The following is a 21,137-nucleotide window of genomic DNA, read 5'->3' as shown; positions in this document are numbered from 1 at the left end:
TAATTTAGTTTTCAGTTCTGAGTTGAGTTATTCAGGTCCATGTGCTGGGTTAATAAAGACTGAACAAAGACAAAAAGAAGTTTAAAACTCTTAAACTCAGACAGAACTACACTGCAGACTCTAATCTGCACCAAACTCACAGGAAATTGCTGCTTTGCTGCTGATGTTATCAAAATTCCCTGGGGATGTGATGTTAACTAAAAGCAGTACTCTGTCTGAGGCTTTTAGACTTTCATCTAATCTTTGTTTTAACACAACCTGATCATAAAGAACTGACTTACCTGAATTACAACAGGTGAGCTGATTTATGCAGTTAAACAAGTCCTTCTCAAATAACAATACAGTCACAAGCTAGGTAGCATTAGTCAACAGTTTTTCAGTTCGTCACTCACACTTGTTGAAACTCAAACTCCTAAACAGGACCATGAACACTCGGATTGATCACAGGCTCCTGAAAATGTGCTGTCCATTTTGTATTTTTACTTTACTTTTCAGACGATCTAAAAACTTTTTGACAGTGTTTGCTAATGTGTGAATTGTGTCACCATGGTATCTAATGAACAATCCACCATATACATACATGTAGAAATCCCCCAGTGTGATGTTACTGCAAAGGCAAGGCAAGTTTATTTGTATAGCACAATATGTACACAAAGTAATTCAAAGTGCTTTACAGAATAAGAAAGACATCAAAATCACACAAATCAAAACATAAATAATCAGAAATAATCATCATAAAATTAACATTAAAACAGAAGAGTGCAGAATAAAAAGTGTTCAGTCATATACACAGCTAAGCAGAACTGTTTTGAGCCTGGATTTAAACATTGTCAAAGTAGAGTCCTGTCTCACATCTTCAGGAAGACTGTTCCAGGTTTTAGCTGCATAAAACTGAAACACTGATTCTCCATGTTTAGTCCTGACTCTGGGCACCAGCAGGAGGCCGGTCCCTGAAGCCCTCAGAGGGCGAGATCATTCATATGGCACTAACATGTGGGAGATGTACTTTGGTGGTTCAGTCCTACAAGCAGAGCTGCTTTAAAGTCTATTCTCTGAGCCACAGGAGCCAGTGCAGAGACCTGAGCACAGGACTTATGTGCTCGTACTTCCTGGTTCTAGTCAGGACCCGAGCAGCAGTGTTCTGGATGTACTGCAGCTGTGTTAAGGCTCGTTTGGAGAGGCCAGTGAGCAGAACGTTACAGTAGTCTAACCTACTGGAGACAAACTCATGGATAAGTCTCTCTAAGTCTGGTTTTAATAGTATACCTTTGATTTTTGCAATGTTTTTAGATGGTAAAAAGCTGCAGATGTTAATGATTTGATGTGGCTGTTAAAGTTCAAGTCTGAGTCCATCATTACCCCTAGATTTTTAGTCTGATTTGAAGGTTTTAGTGAGAAAGACTGGAAGTGACTGCTGACATTTTCTCTTTGTTTCTGTGGACTAAAGACTATGACTTCAGTCTTGTCTGAGTTAGGCTCGAGAAAGTTGTTTTGCTTCCACACACTGATCTGTTGATGCAGTGGCAGAGTGAATCCACTGGTCCATATTCACCTGCTGCAGTGAGACATAGATCTGAGTGTCATCTGCAGAGTTGTGGTAGGACACATTATTGATGCGTGTTAACTGGCCTAATGGGCATGTAGAGATTGAACAACAGGGGTCCCAGGATAGACCCCTGGGGCACCCCACAGGTTAGGGACATTTTATCGGAGACACATTTTCCGATTTCAGTCTCTGTAAGAGGATCCCATGATCCACAGTGTCAAAGGCAGCACTCAGATTTAACAGGATCAAGACTGACACTTTGCTTGCATCAGTGCTCAGGCGGATGTCATTTGTCACCTTGATAAGAGCAGTCTCAGTACTGTGGTGGGGTCTAAAACCTGACTGGAAAACAATTTTGTCGAGGACTTTGCCCAAAAATGGCAGATTTGAGATTGGTCGGTAATTGTACTGTGTTAATACTGTGGCATTAAGACTGCTCTTCTTTAGGAGAGGCTTGATAACCGCAGTTTTAAAAGCTTTTTCAAAGCTTTTTCAAAGTATCAATACATGAAAATATCTGTAGAAGAATACAGAAGGATCTAAATAGGACCAGAAATCAGAAGGTCAAGATGAACATGGTCTACAGAGGGTCTACGTTTTAAAATTAGTTGCTTTGAAGATATGCTAATTAGTGTATTAGTTATAATTAAAAAATTTTAAACTTGATTTCAATACTAAGGAATACACTTGATACCAATTCCGATACCAACATGATAATAAAAAAAACACTTTTTATTTAGACAACAGAATGTGATTTTCCATGGGTGTATACTGGTCTATGTGTCTTATACTCGTTCTGATATAGCTCAAGATAATTCAAAAGCTAATTTAAGGAAAGATTCATTTTTGTCCTGTCCTTTGATACAAGTTTTAGTATCGAGTTGTATCTGATTTTCAATACTTTTGACAGCCTTGGTAAGAAGATATGCAAGCTCATACATTCAGAATGACATTTAGAGCTTCTTGTTACATCGTCATTGTGATATAGTATTGTTTGTTCCCAGGAGAATAAAAACATGTCTGAGTGTTGTTTCAGTGACTCACAAATCAAACGTTTGTCATTTGTGGATTTGTGATTTTGGACTGAAAAGAAACAAGACCCTTTATGAAGCTTTTTCCTTACTATGAGAATGGAGTTAAAGACAGGGCATTTTACTTCTATGGGGTATTAAAGAGGAGGTATTTTAGCTCTATGGGGTATTAAAGAGGGGGTATTTTATTTCCAGAGGATCTTAATATCCCATAGACCTTACTTCTATGGGATATTAATGAGAAGGTATTTTACTTTTATGGGATATTAAAGAGGGGATATTTTACTTCTGTGGGGTATTAACTGCAACACATAAGATATTTAGATCATTATGTGTTACCTTTTATTCTTTTGAAAATGTTATATTTGCACAAAGCGATTTATTAACATGTTATATGTGTTAATACATATGCATGTGCATGTTATAAGTTTCACTTTCATTTCACTTTTCAGTTCTGTGCTAAGTCCCTCCCCCTTCATAGCACTATTACAACACAATCAGTGTGCATCCCACTAATGAAACTACTATCAAGTTGCTGTGTACAGTTTTGTGTCATGTTTTGCAGAATACCCCCTCTTTAATGAAACAACACAAACAAAGCAAAACACAGCTCCAGATATTTTTGACTGAATATTATATATTATATATATTAAGTACACAATTATATAAAAATCTTTACCAGGGGAAACTGGTGGGAGACCCGTCCGTCAGGGGGCAGTTTAGCTCCAAAGCCCAGAGCAGGGAACAGTTTATCAGAGTCGTAATCCTGAATGATCTCCCCCACGGCCTTCAGAGCCAGAGCGTAATCGTTCAACTGGTATGGACTCATGTAGTGCAGGGAGGTGGGCTGGGATGGGTTACCTAGGAAACAAACAACAAAAGTACTATTACTACTACTACTACTTCTATCACTGCTCTATGGACTCATATAATGCAGGGAGGTGGGCTGGGACATGTTACCTCTCTATGTCCATTTATATATGCAATCTATATTACTAACACAAGTCCATGGTAACACTTGTATAACAGCAGTACTAGTACACATAGTATCAGTAGTACATTCACTACTATTTAGCAGGAACAGTATGTGTAGTAGTATTTAATGTAGTACTGACCGTTTGAGGCGGTGAAGTCGATGGCCACAGTGAAGTTGATCTGAGTCCTGCAGAAAAACAGAAACATATTAAACTGTGATTTTAAACAAACAGACACAGAGAGTTTGAGATGTAAACAGGAGTGTAAAGATTGTACCCTCCTCTGATGTAATCTAGAAACGAGAGCTCAGAATCCACCAAACAGGACAACAGCGTCACCTACAGGCAGACAGACACACACACGTGGGTTAGACTGCAGAATGTGAAGTATAGCTGGACAGAAAAAGTAGTTTTATATGAAGACAAATCTGGTGAAAGCATAAAGATGTTATTCAGGTGAAGGGGTCCACTGTGCTCTTGTCTCTAAAGTTGGCTAAAATGTTCCATGCTCTGTCTCTGCCTTCTCTTTGTCCTCTCTCCCTCTCTCTCACTGCCCTCTCTCTCTCTGTCCTCTCTCTTTCTGCCATCCCTCTCTCTACCCTTTCTCTCTATTCTCTCTCTTTACCCTCTATTTCAGACTTCTCTCTCTCTGGCCTCTCTCTCTGCTCTCTCTGACCCCTCTCCCCTCTGTCTCTGTTCTCTCTCTTTCCTCTCTTCCAATGCTCTCTCTCTCTGCCCTCTATCTCTCTAACTTCTCTCTGTGTCCTCTTTCTCTGCCCTCTCTGACCTTTCTCTCTGCCCCCTCTGTTCTCTCTCTCTGCCCTCTTTCTCTGTTCTCTCTCTCTGTCTTCCCTCTCTCTGCTCTCTCTAACCCCTCTGCCCTTTCTCTCTGTCCTCTCCCTGATCTCTCTGTCCCTGTTATCTCTCTCTCTGCCCTTTCTCTCTGTCCTCTCTCTGCTTTCTCTTTGACCCCTCTGCCCCCTCTCTCTTTCCTCTCTTTGTCCTCTCTCTCCTACCTCTCTTTGCCCTTTATCTCTGTCTTCTCTCTGCCTTCTCTCAGTCTTCGCTCTCTATCCTCTCTCTGCCCTCTCCCTCTGCCCTCTTTCTGTCCTCTCTTTGACCTCTTTCTGTCACTCTGTCCTCTCTCTCTGACCTTTCTCTCTCTGTCCTCGTTCTCTCTGCCTTCTCTCTATGTCCTCTCTCTGCCCACTTTCTCTTTACCCTCTATCTCTGTCTTCTCTCTGCCCTTTCTGTCTTCGCTCTCTATCCTCTCTCTCTCCCTGTCCCTCTCTGCACTCTCTCTCTGTCTCCTCTCTCAGCCCTCTCTCTGCCCTCTTTCTGTCTGCCCTGTCTCTCCATTCTCTCTCTCTCTGCCAATTTCCTCCCTGCCCTCTCTCGCTGCTCGCTTCCTTTCTGCCATCTCTCTCTGTCCTGTGTCTCTCTCGCTCTCTCTGCCTTCTTTCTCTGCAGACTGAGACTCCTCTGTTCTTTTTGAATAAAAAAATACAAACACAACTCAGCGTTTTGTTATATTTGTGCCGACTCACCGTTCCTGAGTTCTGGTACTTCTTTTTCTTCTTCCCTTTTTTCTTAGGGTTCAGCACCTTTAAAAAACAGACAATCAGCCAGATGCCCTCCCATCCACCTGCCCCCTATAGCCTGTAGTCAGATGCCCTTCGTGTGTGTCAGATGCCCTCCCATACGACACAAACCTCGTAAACGTGGAACTGTGACTGGCTGCGACACATTTCTCTGTAACTGGTGCTGAACTCTCCAATAAAATCATGTCTGGGGAGAAAAAACAATAAGTTTAGTTGAGGTTCAGTTCTGGTTTAGTCCTGGTTTAGTTCTAGTTCGGTCCTGCTTTAGTCTTGGTTTAGTCCTGGTTCAGTTCTTGTTTAGTCCTGGTTTAGTCCAGTCCTGGTTTAATCCTGGTTCAGTCCTGGTTTAGTCCTGGTTCAGTTCTGGTTTAATCCAGCTTTAGTCCTGGTTCAGTCCTGGTTCAGTCCTGGTTCAGTCCTGGTTCAGACCTGGTTCAGTCCTGGTTTAGTCCTGGTTTAGTCCTGGTTCAGTCCTGGTTTAGTCCTGGTTTAATCGTGATTCAGTCTGGATTTAGTCCTGGTTTAGTCCTGGGTCAGTCCTGGTTCAGTCCTGGTTGAGTCCTGGTTCAGTCCTGGTTCAGTCCTGGTTCAGTCCTGGTTAAGTCCTGGTTAAGTCCTGCTTTAGTCCTGGTTTAGTTCTGGTTTAGTCCTGGTTCAGTCCTAGTTTATTCCTGGTTCAGTCCTGGTTTAGTCCTGGTTCAGTCCTGGTTTAGTCCTGGTTTAGTACTGGTTTAGTACTGGTTTAGTCCTGGTTTAGTCCTGGTTTAGTCCTGGTTCAGTCCTGGTTTAGTCCTGGTTTAATCGTGATTCAGTCTGGATTTAGTCCTGGTTTAGTCCTGGGTCAGTCCTGGTTTAGTACTGGTTTAGTCCTGGTTCAGTCCTGGTTTAGTCCTGTCTCACCCTCCATCTCTGTCCCAGTCGTAGACCTCCACTTTGATGCTCCTAAGACAAAACAAAAGCATAAATAAACAAAAATATATGATTTTTAGAAGGGACTTTAATGACCTTTAACCTCATTATAACAGTTCCCTCATCAGGAGTGTATTTTGAGTGATATAAAATAAAGATGATGTTACCAGTAATTGAAAAAGCATAAAATGTCTTCTTTAAACTTTTGTTACTTATATTCCTTTACATTCTAATATTCCTTTAGTCTGTTTGGTTCCCATAGACTCTGGACACGTGAAACCAGAAGTTTACATCCACTATTTGAAAAGACACATACACTTTTTTTCTAACTGTTTGACATGAAATCAGGCTAAACCTGTCCTGTTTTAGGTCCATTAGGATTATCAAAATTATTTCTATTTGCTAAATGCTAGAATAGTGAGAGAAAGATTTTTACAATTTTTCATGACTTTCTTCAAAGTCATACATTTTATCAGTATTTGATACCATTGCCTTTAAACTGACGTGGGTCAAATATTTTGGATATCCGTCTACAAGCTTCCCACAAAAGTTGACAGGAATTTTGGTTCATTTCTCCAGACAGAACTGGTGTAACTAAGCCAAGTTTGTAGGCCGCCTTGCTCGCACATGACTTTTCAGATTTGGCCATAAATATTCAATAGGATTGAGATCAGGGCTTTGTGATGACTCCTTATCCTTAAGTCACTTTGTAACCAGTTTGGCTGTATGCTTCAGGTCATTGTCCATTGGTAAGACCCATTTGAGCCCAGGCTTTAACTTCCTGACTGATGTCTTGAGATGTTGCTTCAGTATTTCCACATAATGTTCTTTCCTCATGATGCCATCTATTTTGTGAAGTGCACCAGTCCCTCCTGCAGCAAAACAACTCCACAACATGATGCTGCCACCCCCATATTTCACATTTGGGATGATTTTGTCAAGTTTGCAAGCTTCCACTTTTGAAATGAAGGTCTTTGTCCCTGTGTACATTTGCAAACTGTAATCTGGCTCTTTTATGTTTCTTTTGGAGTAATAGCTTCTTTCTGCAGAGTGGCCTTACAGTCCATGTTGGTACAGTACTCGTTTCACTGTGGATAATGACACACTCTTACAGCTTCAGATAGCCTCTTTACCAGGTCTTTTGCTTTTGCTCTTTAGTTGATATGCACAGACCAAAAGCACGTTCATCTCTGGGATACAGAATCCATCTCCTTCCTGAGCGGTGTGATGGCTGGACATTCTCATGGTGTTTACACTTGTGTATAATTGTTTGAATAGATGAACATGGCACCTTCAGGCATCTGGAAATTTCACCCAAGGATCCAATCCAATCCAGCTTTATTTATAAAGCACTTTAAAAACAACACAGTCGACCAAAGTGCTGTACACAAGTTAAAACACAAAACATGAGATGGAATAACATTAAAAACAGAACATGATAATTGTCAACTCTTTACACTGAGTTAAAAGCCAAGCTAAAAAAATGAGTTTTAAGAAGAGATTTAAAAACAGGAAGTGAGTCGGTCAGTCTAACATTCAGTGGAAGTGCATTCCAGAGGCTTGGAGCAGCCACTGAAAAAGCCTGATCACCCCTAAGTTTCCTTTTTGGCTTAGGGACCACAAGGAGAACCTGACCTGCAGACCTGAGAGAGCGGGGGTGTGTGTAAGGCACCAGCAACTCAGACAGATACAGTGGGGCCAGGCCATGAGATAAAAGTGATTTCACTTTGGCAAGTTGCCTCAGCTGAAGGAAACTGGTCTTTACAACTGCCTTAATTTGAGCATCAAGTTTCAAACTAGAGTCAAGCTTAACACCCAGGTTTGTGACAACAGGGTTTATTGCCTTGGTCATGGAGCCCAACTCAGTAGAAATAACAGCAGTTGAATCACCAGGAGTAAGCAACACAACTTCAGTATTATTCTCATTAAAATGGAGAAAATTGCAAGCCATCCATGCTTTCACCTCACTAAGACAAGCTAGAAGGTCCTTTGACTGCTTCAGAGGCACATAAATTTGGCAGTCATCTGCATAAAAATGGAAGGACACCTTGTATTTATGTAAAACTGACCCAAGAGGCAGCAGATAGAGGGAAAATAACAAAGGTCCAAGGACTGACCCTTGAGGAACTCCACATGTCAATGGAGCAGGAGACGACACGGCATCACCAACTTGAACTGAAAAACTTCGGTTAGACAAGTAAGATCTAAACCAGGACAAAGCCAGGCCCCTAATGCCCACCCAGTTTTCCAAGTGTGACAGGAGAATCTGATGGTCGACTGTATCAAATGCTGCAGTAAGGTCCAATAACAGCAGAGCAACAGTGTCTCCAGAGTCTGAGGCCAGAAGAATGTCATTAAAGACTCTCAGCAGAGCCATCTCTGTACTATGGCGTTTTTTGAAACCGGACTGGAAAATTTCAGAGATTGAATTTTCACTTAAGAAAGCGCTCAGCTGCAAGTAAACAGTTTTCTCAAGTCATTTTGATATCAGAGGCAGCTTAGAAATTGGCCTGTAGTTTGAGAGTTCAGTGTGATCCAGGCAAGGTTTCTTTATCAATGGCTAAACAACTGCATGTTTAAAACTAGAAGGTACAAGTCCATTGAGAAGGTAAGCATTAATAATATCAAGGACATAAGGGGCCAGTGTGGGGAACACTTCTTTAAAAAGACGAGGGGGAATAACATCGGTGGGCGAGCCAGTAGGTTTGATCTGACCAAACACTTTTTCTATAAATGATAGTGAAACAGGCTCAAACTCATGAAATACAGGAGTACAGTTTACAGCTATATCAGGCTCATTTAGAGGAGGACTAATAAGGGCCCTGGTAGTCTGCACCTTATTAATAAAAAATCATAAAAACTCCTCACACAATTTCGCTGGGTCATCAGGACAGGGTGGTGGGATGAATCAGTCCACAGTTCTCTTCCTGATGTCTTTTGAATTTCCCATGATGTTACACAAAGACACAGTGTGTTTCATGTGTGACTTCAAATACATCCACAAGTGTGTCTCTAATTAACTCAAATGTTGTCAATAAACCTATCAGAAGCTTCCAAAGACATGACGTCATCTTCTGGGTTTTGCCAGATTGTGTAAAGGCAGTAATATTATTGTATGTAACCTTCTGACTTACTTGACATGAAAAATTGTCTAAAAAAATCCTTCTCTCATTATTCTGGCATTTAGGGTTAGGGTTAGGTTCCAAATAGGAAGTGATCATGGTCGTGCTTTGGCTCCATCAGCTCCAATTCACTTTGCATTGAAAAACTGTGGCCTCGCTCTCTGTAACTGCTGCTGCTCACCATTTTGTTCTTAAAATGTTCGAATTAACCCACTTGACATGATCCTGTGGTGTGGCTGGAGGGGGCGTTACCTCGCTCCAGATTGGCTCTGTGTTTGCTATAATACTCGTGGTTGGAATTTCAAATATGTAACTCGGCTCCAAATTCACCACTATAACTGCTCTAGCCTCAATGAGCTTCATTTGACTGGACTGGACGCTGTGTGTGACATCACACTCACTTAGTACACTCCTTTATAGAGTCTCTGGTAGTTCCTGGCCACCTGTTGTAGTTCTTGTTTCGTTCATGCATATGTAAGTATATGTATGTGTACAGATGTCGTACCGGTCGTAGTCCCCATTACAAAGTGCTCGCACTGGGATCTTGAAGGCCTGCCACACAGGATCCAGAGTGTTCTTCACCACCTCTGTCTTATGGCAGATTGTGTATCTGAGGAAACATACAGTGATTATAGTACTATTATATTACTATTATAGTACTTACCTCATAACACACATGAGAACATTCTTATCTGTCTCTGGTCTGAGTTGGAGGTCAGAGGTCAGAACTCTCAGGTCAGAACACTCTCTCTGTGTAATTGTCAAACTGCAAATGTGTGGACCTGGCTTATGTTAATATCTTTGTAATCACTGGACCTATCCACATGAAACAAAAACTGACATAAAGTTCAGCGTTTTCTCAGTCAGTTTAAATCAGTCCTTCTCAAATAGTGGGGCCCGCCTAACATGCTAACAGTGGACTTCCTGAGTTTCGCCTATTATATTCCAGATGTTTGTGGTGATGCAAGCACGCTCACAGTAAGGGTGCAGTATTTGAACTCTAGTAAATATCTTGCCCCATGTTAACGCTTTTTTGTTAGTGCGTACTTTAGCGTGTTGTTAGCGTGTTTTTGTTAGCGTGTTTGCGTGTTTTGATGCTCTCTGCTCCTTCTGTAAGTCGGGTTCACGGTTCAGAGGTCAGTTTGAATGGTCCAGACTTTGTTGATCCAGGTCTGTGCTGTTTCCTGGGGGGTATTTTCATAATAAAAGCTTCTCTGTCGCCCTGTGTTTCACAATAAAAGCCTCTCTCTGTCTCTGTGAGTGTGTCTGAGCCTGAGGTCATATTCTAACGCTTCACTTCTCCTCATGCTGCGCCCACACAACACCACATGTACACGCACACACAACATACACACACACACTCACCCCCACACACGATACGTACACACACACACAACATACACACACACACACAGAGTCAAGACAGCCCCCTCTTTCAAACTCTCTCCATCTTTCCTCTCTCTTTTTCTCTTCCCCTCGCTCTCTCTCTTTCCCTTCTCCCCCCAACCCTCTCTTTCTCCTGATGAAGCTACAGTCTCAGCTGTGATGCAATATAAAACCCTCTGAGCTCCAGAGTCACAAACCCAGATCTGAGTCAGGACTCTGGTCTGGATTAACCCAGCTCTCTCCAGACTGAAACGTGTAGCTCTGTATTGACTTCTACACATTTACCTGAGACGGCTCTCGCTGAATTGATCAGATCCAATGATCTAAGCTTTCAAACAAATACTTCAATCTGACTGGTCAAAGCGTCGAAGAACAAGACGAAAAATCAAACTTTAATTAAATCCATTTAGGAGAAAAGCCCAGACACCTTTCCCTCCACAAAAGCACATAGTTGTTCTCCCCGTCCTCCCCAAGCCCAGTTTATACTTAAATTGTCACTTTTTAGCACATTTTATTTTTGGTCCTGTTTATTGCACTGAAAACTTTGGAAAACGTGTTCTTACTGTGAGTGAGCTTGCATTTCCACAAACCTGACTCTTACAGTACTTGGCCTGGGCCTCCTCCGGCTTGTTTCCATAGAAAGGTTGTTCCTTTGGCTATAATATTCCACAGCATGACATAAAACTTATTATATTATAAAAGGTATGGTTTCATGCAGCCACCTCTACAAAGTTACATACTGGGGCTTTAAGTCTGAGTAGATCACGAGAAAGGGTCAGAGTTTACCAGCAGTCTGTTTAAAGCTCATTTAAAGTGTGGGTTTGTGTGGATCAGGAGGCGGCAAAGTTACACAATGAAGCTTTATTTTAAATCAGATTTTAAACTGTGGCTGAACTTACGATCCGTCCTCATTGCTCCGGAAAAACACCAGGAACGGATCCGACTTTCCAAAGAAATCCTTTTTATCCAGTTTATTCCCACAGAACTGCAGCATCACAGACTCCTGAGAGAAGAGAGGGAGGAAGAGGGTGGAGTGGAAGGAGAGAGGGGAGAGAAAGAAGAGAGAGAAGAGAAAGGGAGAGAAAGAGAGTGAGAGAAAGAGGAGAGACAGGTAGATGCAGGATAAAAGAAGACAGAGGAGAGAGAAGCAGAGAGAAAGGAAAGAGAGAGAAAGAAATGGAAGAGGAGAGAAATGAGGAGAGGGGGAGGAAAAGAAGAGATGGAAGAGTAGGGAAGAGAAGGGAAAAGACGGAGAGAAAGAGGAACAAAGGGAGGCATAAGAGAAGGATGAGGAGAGGAGAGGAGAGAGGGTGGAGGAGAGAGAGGGGTGCAGAAGGAAACCAGAGTAGAGAGGAAGAGAGGGGGGTTAAGAATGGAGAGGGAAGAAAAAAAGAGGAGAGGAAGGGTGGAAAGGGAAAGAGCAAGGGAGGAGAGAAAGAAGGAGTAGAGGAAGGGTGGAGCGAGAGGAAGGAGACAGCAAGAGAGAAAGTGGGAGAAGAGAGGGAGAGAAAGAGGAAAGGAAGAAGAAGAGAGAAGAGATAAAGAAGAGAGAGGGAGGAGAGGGAGAGAGGAGGGGGGATAACGCAGGAGAGAGAGAGTTGACAGTTTAAACAGGAGCAGATTATTCCTTCAGAGTCACATGTGGGAGCCACTTTTATTTTTGTTTCCATGGAGACAGCCATGTTTAGCTCAATATAAAAATATAAAAACAGCTCCAGTGTTTTACTCTGAGCTGATCCCAAAGAAACGTCAGGAGGGAGGGAGCAGCGGCTCTAACCCGAGCTCCTCCACTCTGTCTGCAGTGATGGTCATATTCTGATGCTAAAACTCTTGAGTCTAAGATTAATGTCTACTTCATGAGCGCATTTGACCCATTGTTCAGTGTCTCTGGGTTAATCCTGTATTTGCTCCTGCTGCATGGGTCTCAATACCGGTTCTGATAACACGATAATAAAAACACTCTTTCTTTAGAAAATATACTGTGATTTTCAACGTTAAATCGTAGTATTTTCTTTTATATTCCCATGTTGCCTTATGTCTGTGCAATCCCCTGCTCAAACAAGTATCTGGTTTTGATACTAGTTTTAGTATCGATAAGTATCTGATTTGTGGTATTTCTGAACTAGTTCTGAACTGGTAAGCACCAGGGGCATCAGAAATATCACGCATGTGCGTGTACCTGGCGTGTGCTTATTTCTGGCTTGTGGATGTACCTAATGTGTGCGTGTTTGTGTGCTTGTACCTGGCATGTGCATGTACCTGATGTGTGTGTGTGTGCACCAGACCTGTGCTTGTACCTGGCGTGTGCTTGTATCTGGCGTATGCGTGTACCTGGTGTATATGTTCTGTGTGCTGTAGGCATCTTCCTGAGCCTCTGCTGATATTTTTAGTCCAAACTGGGTTACCGTGGAAACAAAACAAGCCCACGCTCACGTGAGACAGTGAAGGCATCGTACCCACACACTTGTACTGTATGAACAGGTACAAATATGACACTGCAGATGTGTCCTCGAGCAAGACACCTCCCTCTGTGTGAGAATGAGAGAGTGTGCGAGAAGTTGAAGGCACAGAAAACTCAGTAGTAGTATTACTTTTAATAATACAATGCAGTTTTTTAGTAGTAGTAGTAGCAGTAGTAACAGTAATATTACATAGTATGTAGGTTGTACCCTGCAGTTGGTTAGTAGTAGCAGTATTAGTATTAGCAGTAGCAGTATTAGTAGTAGCAGCAGCAGTAGTAGTAGTAGTAGTAGTACAAGTAGTAGCAGCAGCAGTAATAACAGTAGTAGTACATAGTTTAAAGGTCGTACCCTGCAGTTGCTGAGCTCCTCCGCTCTAACGATCAGAGTTCCACAGTTCCTCCCTGGGATCCCCCTGAAACACCAACAGCACAAACAAGAGAAACAAGATAAACAAGGATGAGTGTAAAAAAATAAATGAAAGTAAAGAAATAAAAGTAAGGCTTAATAACATCTGTGTCCCTCAGGGCTCCAGAGGGCGGCCATTTTGTAAGCACCGGTGAACCTGACAGATCCTCATCACATCTTTCTCCTGCGTCCTCTCCTCATTAGAAACATGGATAACATAATATAGAGCACAGCTCAATGATTCTTTTAACTGAAAACTAAGCTTTAATTCACTCTCTCACCTCTGACAAGATGCTAAAGCTAAAGCTAGTTGGAGCTGAAGGTCTGTATTTAGAGCTGCAGCTCCTCCACATTGTGTTCAGTTACATACATGAAGCCGCCCACGCTCCAGGTGAAAAAGTTAAAACTAACTCAAACGTCAAAGATCAATTACTGAAACTGAAAAAAGTCTCTCTGCACGTGCTGTAGTGAACTGGAAATATTCTTTACTGTAGAAATGTGTCCTCTCATTTAACCTGACCCCTGTTCTGCTCTGACCATCAACACTACTGAAATAAGAAGAATGTAACAGGTACAAGAGGCTGCTGATGTGCCCTCGAGCAAGACTCTTCCCTCTATGTGAGTGAGTGAGGGAGTGAAGGCATCGCACCCACACGATATAAGTCTGACTGTAACACATACAAACATGAGACTGCTATTATGTCCTCAAGCAAGACAAGAGGAAGAGAGGACAGAAGGAGAGGAGAGGAGGGGAGGAGACAATACACCACCACACTGACCAGAGAGAAAGAGATAAGGAAAGAGAGATGAGAGAGAGAGGATGGAGAGAGACAGAGAGAAAGTGAAACAAGAAGAATGGAAGTTGGAAACAGAGGAGCTGTACAAGTGTAACCACAGCACACCGACTGGAGAGAAAAGAGAGAAGAGAGAGAGATGAGGGGTGGTGAGAAAGAGAGAGAGAGGAAGGAGAGAGAAAGATAAACAGGATAGAAGAAGAATGGAAGGAGAAAGAAAAGGAGATAGAGAAGAGAGGGAGGGTATAGAGAGGGAGGGAGAGAGAGGAGTAGTTGCACAAAGCCAGAGCGGAGTTACTGACACTGCCAATGATGATATCTACTCCATCAGTGCAGAAGAGAGAGAGAAGGAGAGAGGGATTGAAGGAGGGCAAGGGAGAGTGAGGGAGAAAGACGAGGAGAGTGGACTGAAGGAAGGAGTGAGAGAGAAAGAGGGAGAGGAAGGGATGGAGAGGAGGAGGAGAGAAGTAGAGCCAGAGCAGTGACACAAAGGATAATGTTATCTGCTTCATCTGAGAATCTACAACTGTGTTTAGACCTGACACATAAGAAGAGAGGGAAAAAAAGGAGAGAGGAAAAGGGGGAGGAGAGGCAGAGGAGATCTGACACACAAGAAGAGAGGGAAGAAAGAGGAGACGAGAGGAGGAGAAAAGGAGGAGAGGCAGATGAGAGGGAGAGGAGACCTATAGACAAGAAGAGAGAAAAGGAAGATGAGAGGAGGGAGGGAGGAGAGAAGGAAGGAAGATGAGAGGAGAGAGGAGAGAGGGATGTTAAAGGAGAGAAAGAGAGAGAGGAGAAAGGGAAGACAGAGAGAGATGGATGTTGTAGCTGTAATGTGGTGTAAAGTCAGAGTCATTAAAGAGACTTGAGACGGGCCACTGCACTTTCACTGCACAATATGTATGGACACATATATATACACACGTATACTTTCTCTCTCTCTATCTATCTATCTCTATGCTCTGACAGAGACATCAGAGAGGAGAAAGAGGAGGGGAGGAGAGGGGGAGAGAGTAAGGAAGAGAGGAGGAGATATGCACAATTTGGATATGTAACACTTGTATATGTACTGTGTGTAAATATCTATTATACTCTGAGAGCGACAGAGTGGAGGAGAAAGAGAAGAAAGAGGAGAGGAGGAGGTGAAAGAGGAGGAGAGGAGAGGAAAGAGGGAACGGGGGAGCAAGAGATGCACAATATAGTCATATATAGTATTATGCATGCTCTGAGGGAGACAGAAGAGAGGAGAGGAGGAGGAGAGGAGGGAACAAGGGAGCAATGAGAGAAAGGGATGAAGGAGAGAGCTGCATAATATGGACACATATATACTACATATGTATACTGTACGTAACTAAGTATTATGCATGCTCTGAGAGACAGAAGAGAGGAGAGAGAGCGAATAGGAGAGAGAAAGAGAGAAGAGGAGGAGAGAGAGTGGGAGAGAGAGAGGAGAGGGCGAGTGGAAGAGAGGGAAAGAAGGAGAAGAGAGTGAGTGGGATAGAGGGAAAGAAGGAGGAGAGAGGAAGAGAGAGGAGAAGAGAGCGAGTGGGAGAGAGGGAGGAGGAGAGACATTACAAATGTTTTCTTAATAAACACAATCTAAATCATATCTGAATTATACTCGTAATGATAAAGACGTTTAGTTTGTGGCTCTGTGAGGCTAACGCTAGAGCTAAAGCTAAAGCTATTGTAAACATAAACTTCTTCCTGTTTATGGTCAGTTTTTTTCTGCATGTCTGTCACTTCTCTGCTCCTGTGTTTGGTCTGGCTCATGTTAGATCCATTATGACCTGGAAATGTCAGATTCTGATCTTTTGATAAGGCCGTTTATCACAAGATGAAGTCAGCATTTGGTCCTTTTATTTTCTGTTTATATCTGCTTTTCTTGACTTACGTCTGCATTGTTGCATTTTTATTGTGTTTTTATTGACTTTTATATGAAGCTGAAGCTGTTTTAAATGTAGAAATACATGAGTGGAGCTGAATCGTGATCTCTCTCGTCCAATCAGATCATTTAATGTGTAGAACCAAAGAGAATCAGGGACACGAGATATGAACAAGTATGTTCTGGATGTATGTATGGAGAGAGGGAGGGAGTGAGGGGGGGGGGAGAGAAAGAGAAGGAGGGGGGTGGGGGGGGCACAGATGGAGTAGTGCTGGAGGCTTTAGTGGAGACTCTGTTACAGGGACTGAAACAGACACTTTAGAGAGAGATAGAGAGAAAGAGAGGAGAGAGATAGCGAGGGAGAGAGAGAGGGAGAGAGAAAGCAAGAGAGAAGGAGAAAGCGAGAGAGTGAAGGAGAGAGAAAACAGGATTGTGAGGAGGAGGAAGAGAGAAGGGGGGAGAGGAGCACAAAGTAGTGTGACAATATCTGTGCATCTAACTGTGTTAGGTTCAGAGACACAACAAGAGAGAGAGTGAGGATGAGGAGAGGTGAGAGAGGAAGAAGGAGAAATAGAGAGTGAGAGATTTCCTCCGGAGGCTTGAGGGCCAACAAAAACAGTTTTGTGGGCCGTATTTAGCCCCCAGGCCACAGTTTGGACCCTCTCTCCCTTTACTCACACAGAGCTCTGATCAAACAGAACTAGACAGGGAAATACACAATCCTTCAGCTCCAGTGCAGTCCATGTGCGCTGTTGTCATGGTGATTCTTGTATGTTCCTGTTTACATGTATGTTCTGGTGTTAAGCGTGTTTCTTAGTGTCACGTTTGTTTTTGCATGTTCCAGTTTATATGTATGGGCTTGTCTTGTGGCCAAAGCTCCTGGTCAAAGCCTAATCGCTTTTGCTAAGCAGGGCGGGGTCTGGTTAGTACTTGAATGGGAGACCACAGGAAATACTGTTGTTGTGTCCTTTGGCAAAACACTTCACCCACATTGGCTAGAATGAATGTGGTGTGTAAGTAAGTGTTGGTGGGAGGGGCTGATAGCACAGATTGGTATTTTTACTTCTGCCAGTCGGTCCGAGACATAGACTGTATATATAAATGAACATAGCTAATCTGCTAGCCGCTGCATTTCAAACAGGAAGTGATCATGGGCGTGCTTCCGGCTCCATCGACTCTGGCTCCAATTCACTTTCTAGTGAAAAACTGTGGCCTCTCTCTTTGTAATTGCTGCTGTCAGACTCGTCATTTTGGTCTTAAAATGTTCGTATTAACTCTAGTCTAAGCTTTACATGATCCTGGTGTCTTTATTTCACTATTGTGTCTGTAACTCAAGATATGAATATTAATAACAGACAAATCAGACCCCTCCCACTAGTGTTAGCAAGAGGTTTGTTTGACAGCATTTCTAAGCGCCTGCCTCTGCTAAACCAGCAGTGCGTTACCCTCAACAGCCTCGCTCCTGACTGGCTCCTCGGTTGCTATGATACTCACAGTCAGAATTTTAAATATAGAACTCGGCTCCAAATTGGCCCCTGTGACTGTTAGCCTCGATGAGCTTCATTTGACTGGAGCTGAACACTATGAGCGACACCACACTCACTCGGTCCACTTCTGTATACAGGCTGTGGTCCCAGGGCAGCTGTGGCTACAGTATGTTACCACCAGTAACTGTGGAGTGACTGAATAATGCAGGGACTGTAAAGTGACTTTGAGCGTCTGGAAAAGCGCCGCGTCAGATTGATACAGTGTTATTATGTTTGGTGTTCTTCATGTTTCTTATGTGTCATGTTGGCTCTCATGTGACAATAAGGTCCTGTTTACATGTATGTTCTCATCATGTTTCAAGTGTGTTTCTTATTGTGGTCCCATTTGTTCAGGTATGTTCCAGTTAACATGTATGTTCTGGGTTACATGTATGTTTCAGATTACATGTATGTTCTGGTTTACAGAACATACATGTAATCTGAAACTTTGTGCGGAAGTTTATTCTGGATTATTACATGTGTGTTCTCGTCATGTTTCTTACGTGAGTGGTTTCTCGAGCCGACTCCCCACTGAGCCCACAATCTCTCCCAGAGTGCAACACGCCTGACCCAGGAAGTCCTGAATACACAGAGACACACCATGAGAGACATGCGGTCATAATACTTATATACTCAATCAATACACAGACAAACATGTGATCAATATCATGCAGCGTGAGGTAATGCGCTCATGCTAACAGGCACGCTTAGTGTGCGTGGGTATTTCTCATAGTGTGGGGACTACAACTGACCACACTCACACATGCCTCACTTATGGGGACAAAAATCAGGTCTGTGATGTAAATCTTTTATTATTAGATCAACAGCGCGGTTTAAACTTTAGATCTGGTTCTCTGTCTGCGTGTATATATGTGTGTATGCGTGTGTCTGCATATATATGTGTGTGTGTGGGTGTATGTGTGTGTGTGTCTGCATGCATGCGTATGTGTGTGTCTGGAGGCAGAGGCTGTAGAAGCAGAATATCTGTGTGTCTGCCTTAGGGCAGCTGTGGCACCACTGTGCCATCATCAGAGACACAGAGGAGGAGGAGAACAATGGACTGATGTTTCTCTCTCTCCTTATCACCTCCTCTTCTCCAGCCTCCTCCACTCCACATTTCTCAACCTCGCCTCATTTCCTTTTCTCTCTCTCACTCCCTCTCCTCCTCTCTGTTCTCTAAACATTTCCCTCCCTTCCGTCACCTCCCTCTTCCTCTTCTCCCTCCCCTTTCCTCCCTCTTCCTCTTCTCCCTCTCTTTACTCTCCCTCCCCTCTACTCCCTTCTCCCTCTCTCTTCCTCCTCTCTCCTCCTCTTTTTTCTCTCTCTCTGATATCTTTACTGCCCCTGCAGTAAAAACATCTTCACACTCTGATAAACTCCCCACAAACAAAGCCTCACTCTGTTTAGTTTCACTTTTACGTGAGAAACATTTAAAACAGTATTTAAGTGAGATGTAAAGTGCAGGACTCACATGTTTGGACAGATTGTCGCTCTTACAGTCCAGATCATACCTGGAAAAATAACACAAAAAAGGCAAGTAGGGATAAAGGGAAGTCAAACCATTTGTGATCTGAACCAGGTTTAAACCAGGACTGAACCAGGACTGAACCAGGACTAAATTAGGACTGAACCAGGTCTAAAGTGAGACTGAAACATGGGACTGAAACAGGCCTGAACCAGGACATGGTGTGAGATGAGATACATATTTGTTTTCTAAAGGTACTGCTGGTAACACGTTAACAAGCCAAACCATTTTCCCATTCTAAATTATAAACCTGCTCTTAAACTTCATCAGTTCTAATGAGGCCTGCACTATTACAATTAAATTTGAAATTTATGTTTAAAAAGTAGGATTCAGAGAGCACATATAAATGACTCCAAGAGCGTTTACAACTGAGAAAGACTGAAACTGAACATTAAACTAATCCCAGAATCCCATGTGATTCAGAAAACCATATGGAGACAAAGGGAGGGCATCTGACACACAAGGACATTTCAGAACATGTTTGTATGGGTCTTAATTACAGGTACAAGATTTTAACATAAAAAGACAGTGCACTTGTACGCTGAAGCTTTCATGAAAACTGCACCAAGTCAAAGTACACTTGTAATTTTGAATTCTAATTTGAAGTCTTCCCTGTTCCTCTCGGAGATGTTTGTGGAGATATTTGCAGAGATGTTTGAGATGTTTGAGGAGATGTTTGTGGAGATGTTTGAGATGTTTGTGGAGATGTAATGTTTGTGGAGATGTTTGCAGAGATGTTTGTGGAGATGATTGAGGAGATGTTTGTGGAAATGATTGAGGAGATGTTTGAGATGTTTGCGGAGATGTTTGAAGAGATGTTTGTGGAGATATTTGCAGAGATGTTTGAGGAGATGTTTGAGATGTTTGTGGTGATGTAATGTTTGTGGAGATGTTTGCAGAGATGTTTGTGGAGATGATTGAGGAGATATTTGCGGAGATGTTTGAGGAGATGTTTGCCGAGATGTTTGTGGAGATGTTTGAGGAGATGTTTGTGGAGATGTTTGAGGAGATGTTTGTGGAGATGTTTGAGGAGATGTTTGCAGATATGTTTGTGGAGATGTTTGAAGAGATGTTTGTGGAGATGTAATGTTTGTGGAGATGTTTGCAGAGATGTTTGTGGAGATGATTGAGGAGATATTTGCGGAGATGTTTGAGGAGATGTTTGCCGAGATGTTTCTGGAGATGTTGGAGATGTTTGAGGAGATGTTTGAGATGTTTGAGAAGGAGTATTTGTGGAGATGTTTGTGGAGATGTAATGTTTGAGGAGATGTTTGCCGAGATGTTTGTGGAGATGTTTGAGGAGATGTTTGTGGAGATGTTTGTGGAGATGTTTGAAGAGATGTTTGTGGAGATGTAATGTTTGTGGAGATGTTTGCAGAGATGTTTGTGGAGATGATTGAGGAAATATTTGCGGAGATGTTTGAGGAGATGTTTGCCGAGATGTTTCTGGAGATGTTTCTGGAGATGTTGGAGATGTTTGAGGAGATGTTTGAGATGTTTGAGAAGGAGTATTTGTGGAGATGTTTGAGGAGATGTTTGAGGAGATGTTTGAGATGTTTGAGGAGGTGTATTTGTGGAGATGTTTGAGGAGATGTTTGTGGAGATGTGAGATGTTTGTGGAGATGCTTGTGGAGATGTTTGTGGAGATGCTTGTGGAGATGTTTGTAGAGATGCTTGTCGAGATGTTTGTCGAGATGTTTGTGGAGATGTTTGTGGAGATGTTTGAGATGTTTGTGGAGATGTAATGTTTGTGGAGATGTTTGCAGAGATGTTTGTGGAGATGATTGAGGAGATGTTTGAGATGTTTGCGGAGATGTTTGAAGAGATGTTTGTGGAGATATTTGCAGAGATGTTTGAGGAGATGTTTGAGATGTTTGAGGAGATGTTTGTGGAGATGTAATGTTTGTGGAGATGTTTGCAGAGATGTTTGTGGAGATGATTGAGGAGATATTTGCGGAGATGTTTGAGGAG

The 21,137-nt window shown here is 42.6% G+C and overlaps 1 protein-coding gene across 1 annotated transcript in view; it reads right to left on the bottom strand.

The window, feature by feature from the left end:
• Nucleotides 1-21,137, bottom strand: part of LOC117372537 (copine-8-like) — a 48,039-nt gene that overhangs the window by 8,656 nt on the left and 18,246 nt on the right. The window contains exons 6-16 of the mRNA XM_033968355.2: nucleotides 19,113-19,152; nucleotides 18,145-18,221; nucleotides 13,380-13,443; nucleotides 11,469-11,572; nucleotides 9,689-9,793; nucleotides 6,053-6,094; nucleotides 5,264-5,339; nucleotides 5,099-5,155; nucleotides 3,829-3,890; nucleotides 3,693-3,739; nucleotides 3,257-3,438 (exon numbers count right to left, since the gene is read on the bottom strand). Of these exons, the coding sequence (XP_033824246.2) occupies nucleotides 3,257-3,438; nucleotides 3,693-3,739; nucleotides 3,829-3,890; nucleotides 5,099-5,155; nucleotides 5,264-5,339; nucleotides 6,053-6,094; nucleotides 9,689-9,793; nucleotides 11,469-11,572; nucleotides 13,380-13,443; nucleotides 18,145-18,221; nucleotides 19,113-19,152 (856 nt within the window). The remainder of the gene's footprint in view (nucleotides 1-3,256; nucleotides 3,439-3,692; nucleotides 3,740-3,828; nucleotides 3,891-5,098; nucleotides 5,156-5,263; nucleotides 5,340-6,052; nucleotides 6,095-9,688; nucleotides 9,794-11,468; nucleotides 11,573-13,379; nucleotides 13,444-18,144; nucleotides 18,222-19,112; nucleotides 19,153-21,137) is intronic.

Source organism: Periophthalmus magnuspinnatus, chromosome 6 (assembly GCF_009829125.3).
Source record: "Periophthalmus magnuspinnatus isolate fPerMag1 chromosome 6, fPerMag1.2.pri, whole genome shotgun sequence".
Classification (NCBI taxonomy): domain Eukaryota; kingdom Metazoa; phylum Chordata; class Actinopteri; order Gobiiformes; family Gobiidae; genus Periophthalmus; species Periophthalmus magnuspinnatus.
The sequence above is the reverse complement of the archived record's forward strand: the minus strand, read 5'-3'. Positions and strand labels throughout refer to the sequence as shown.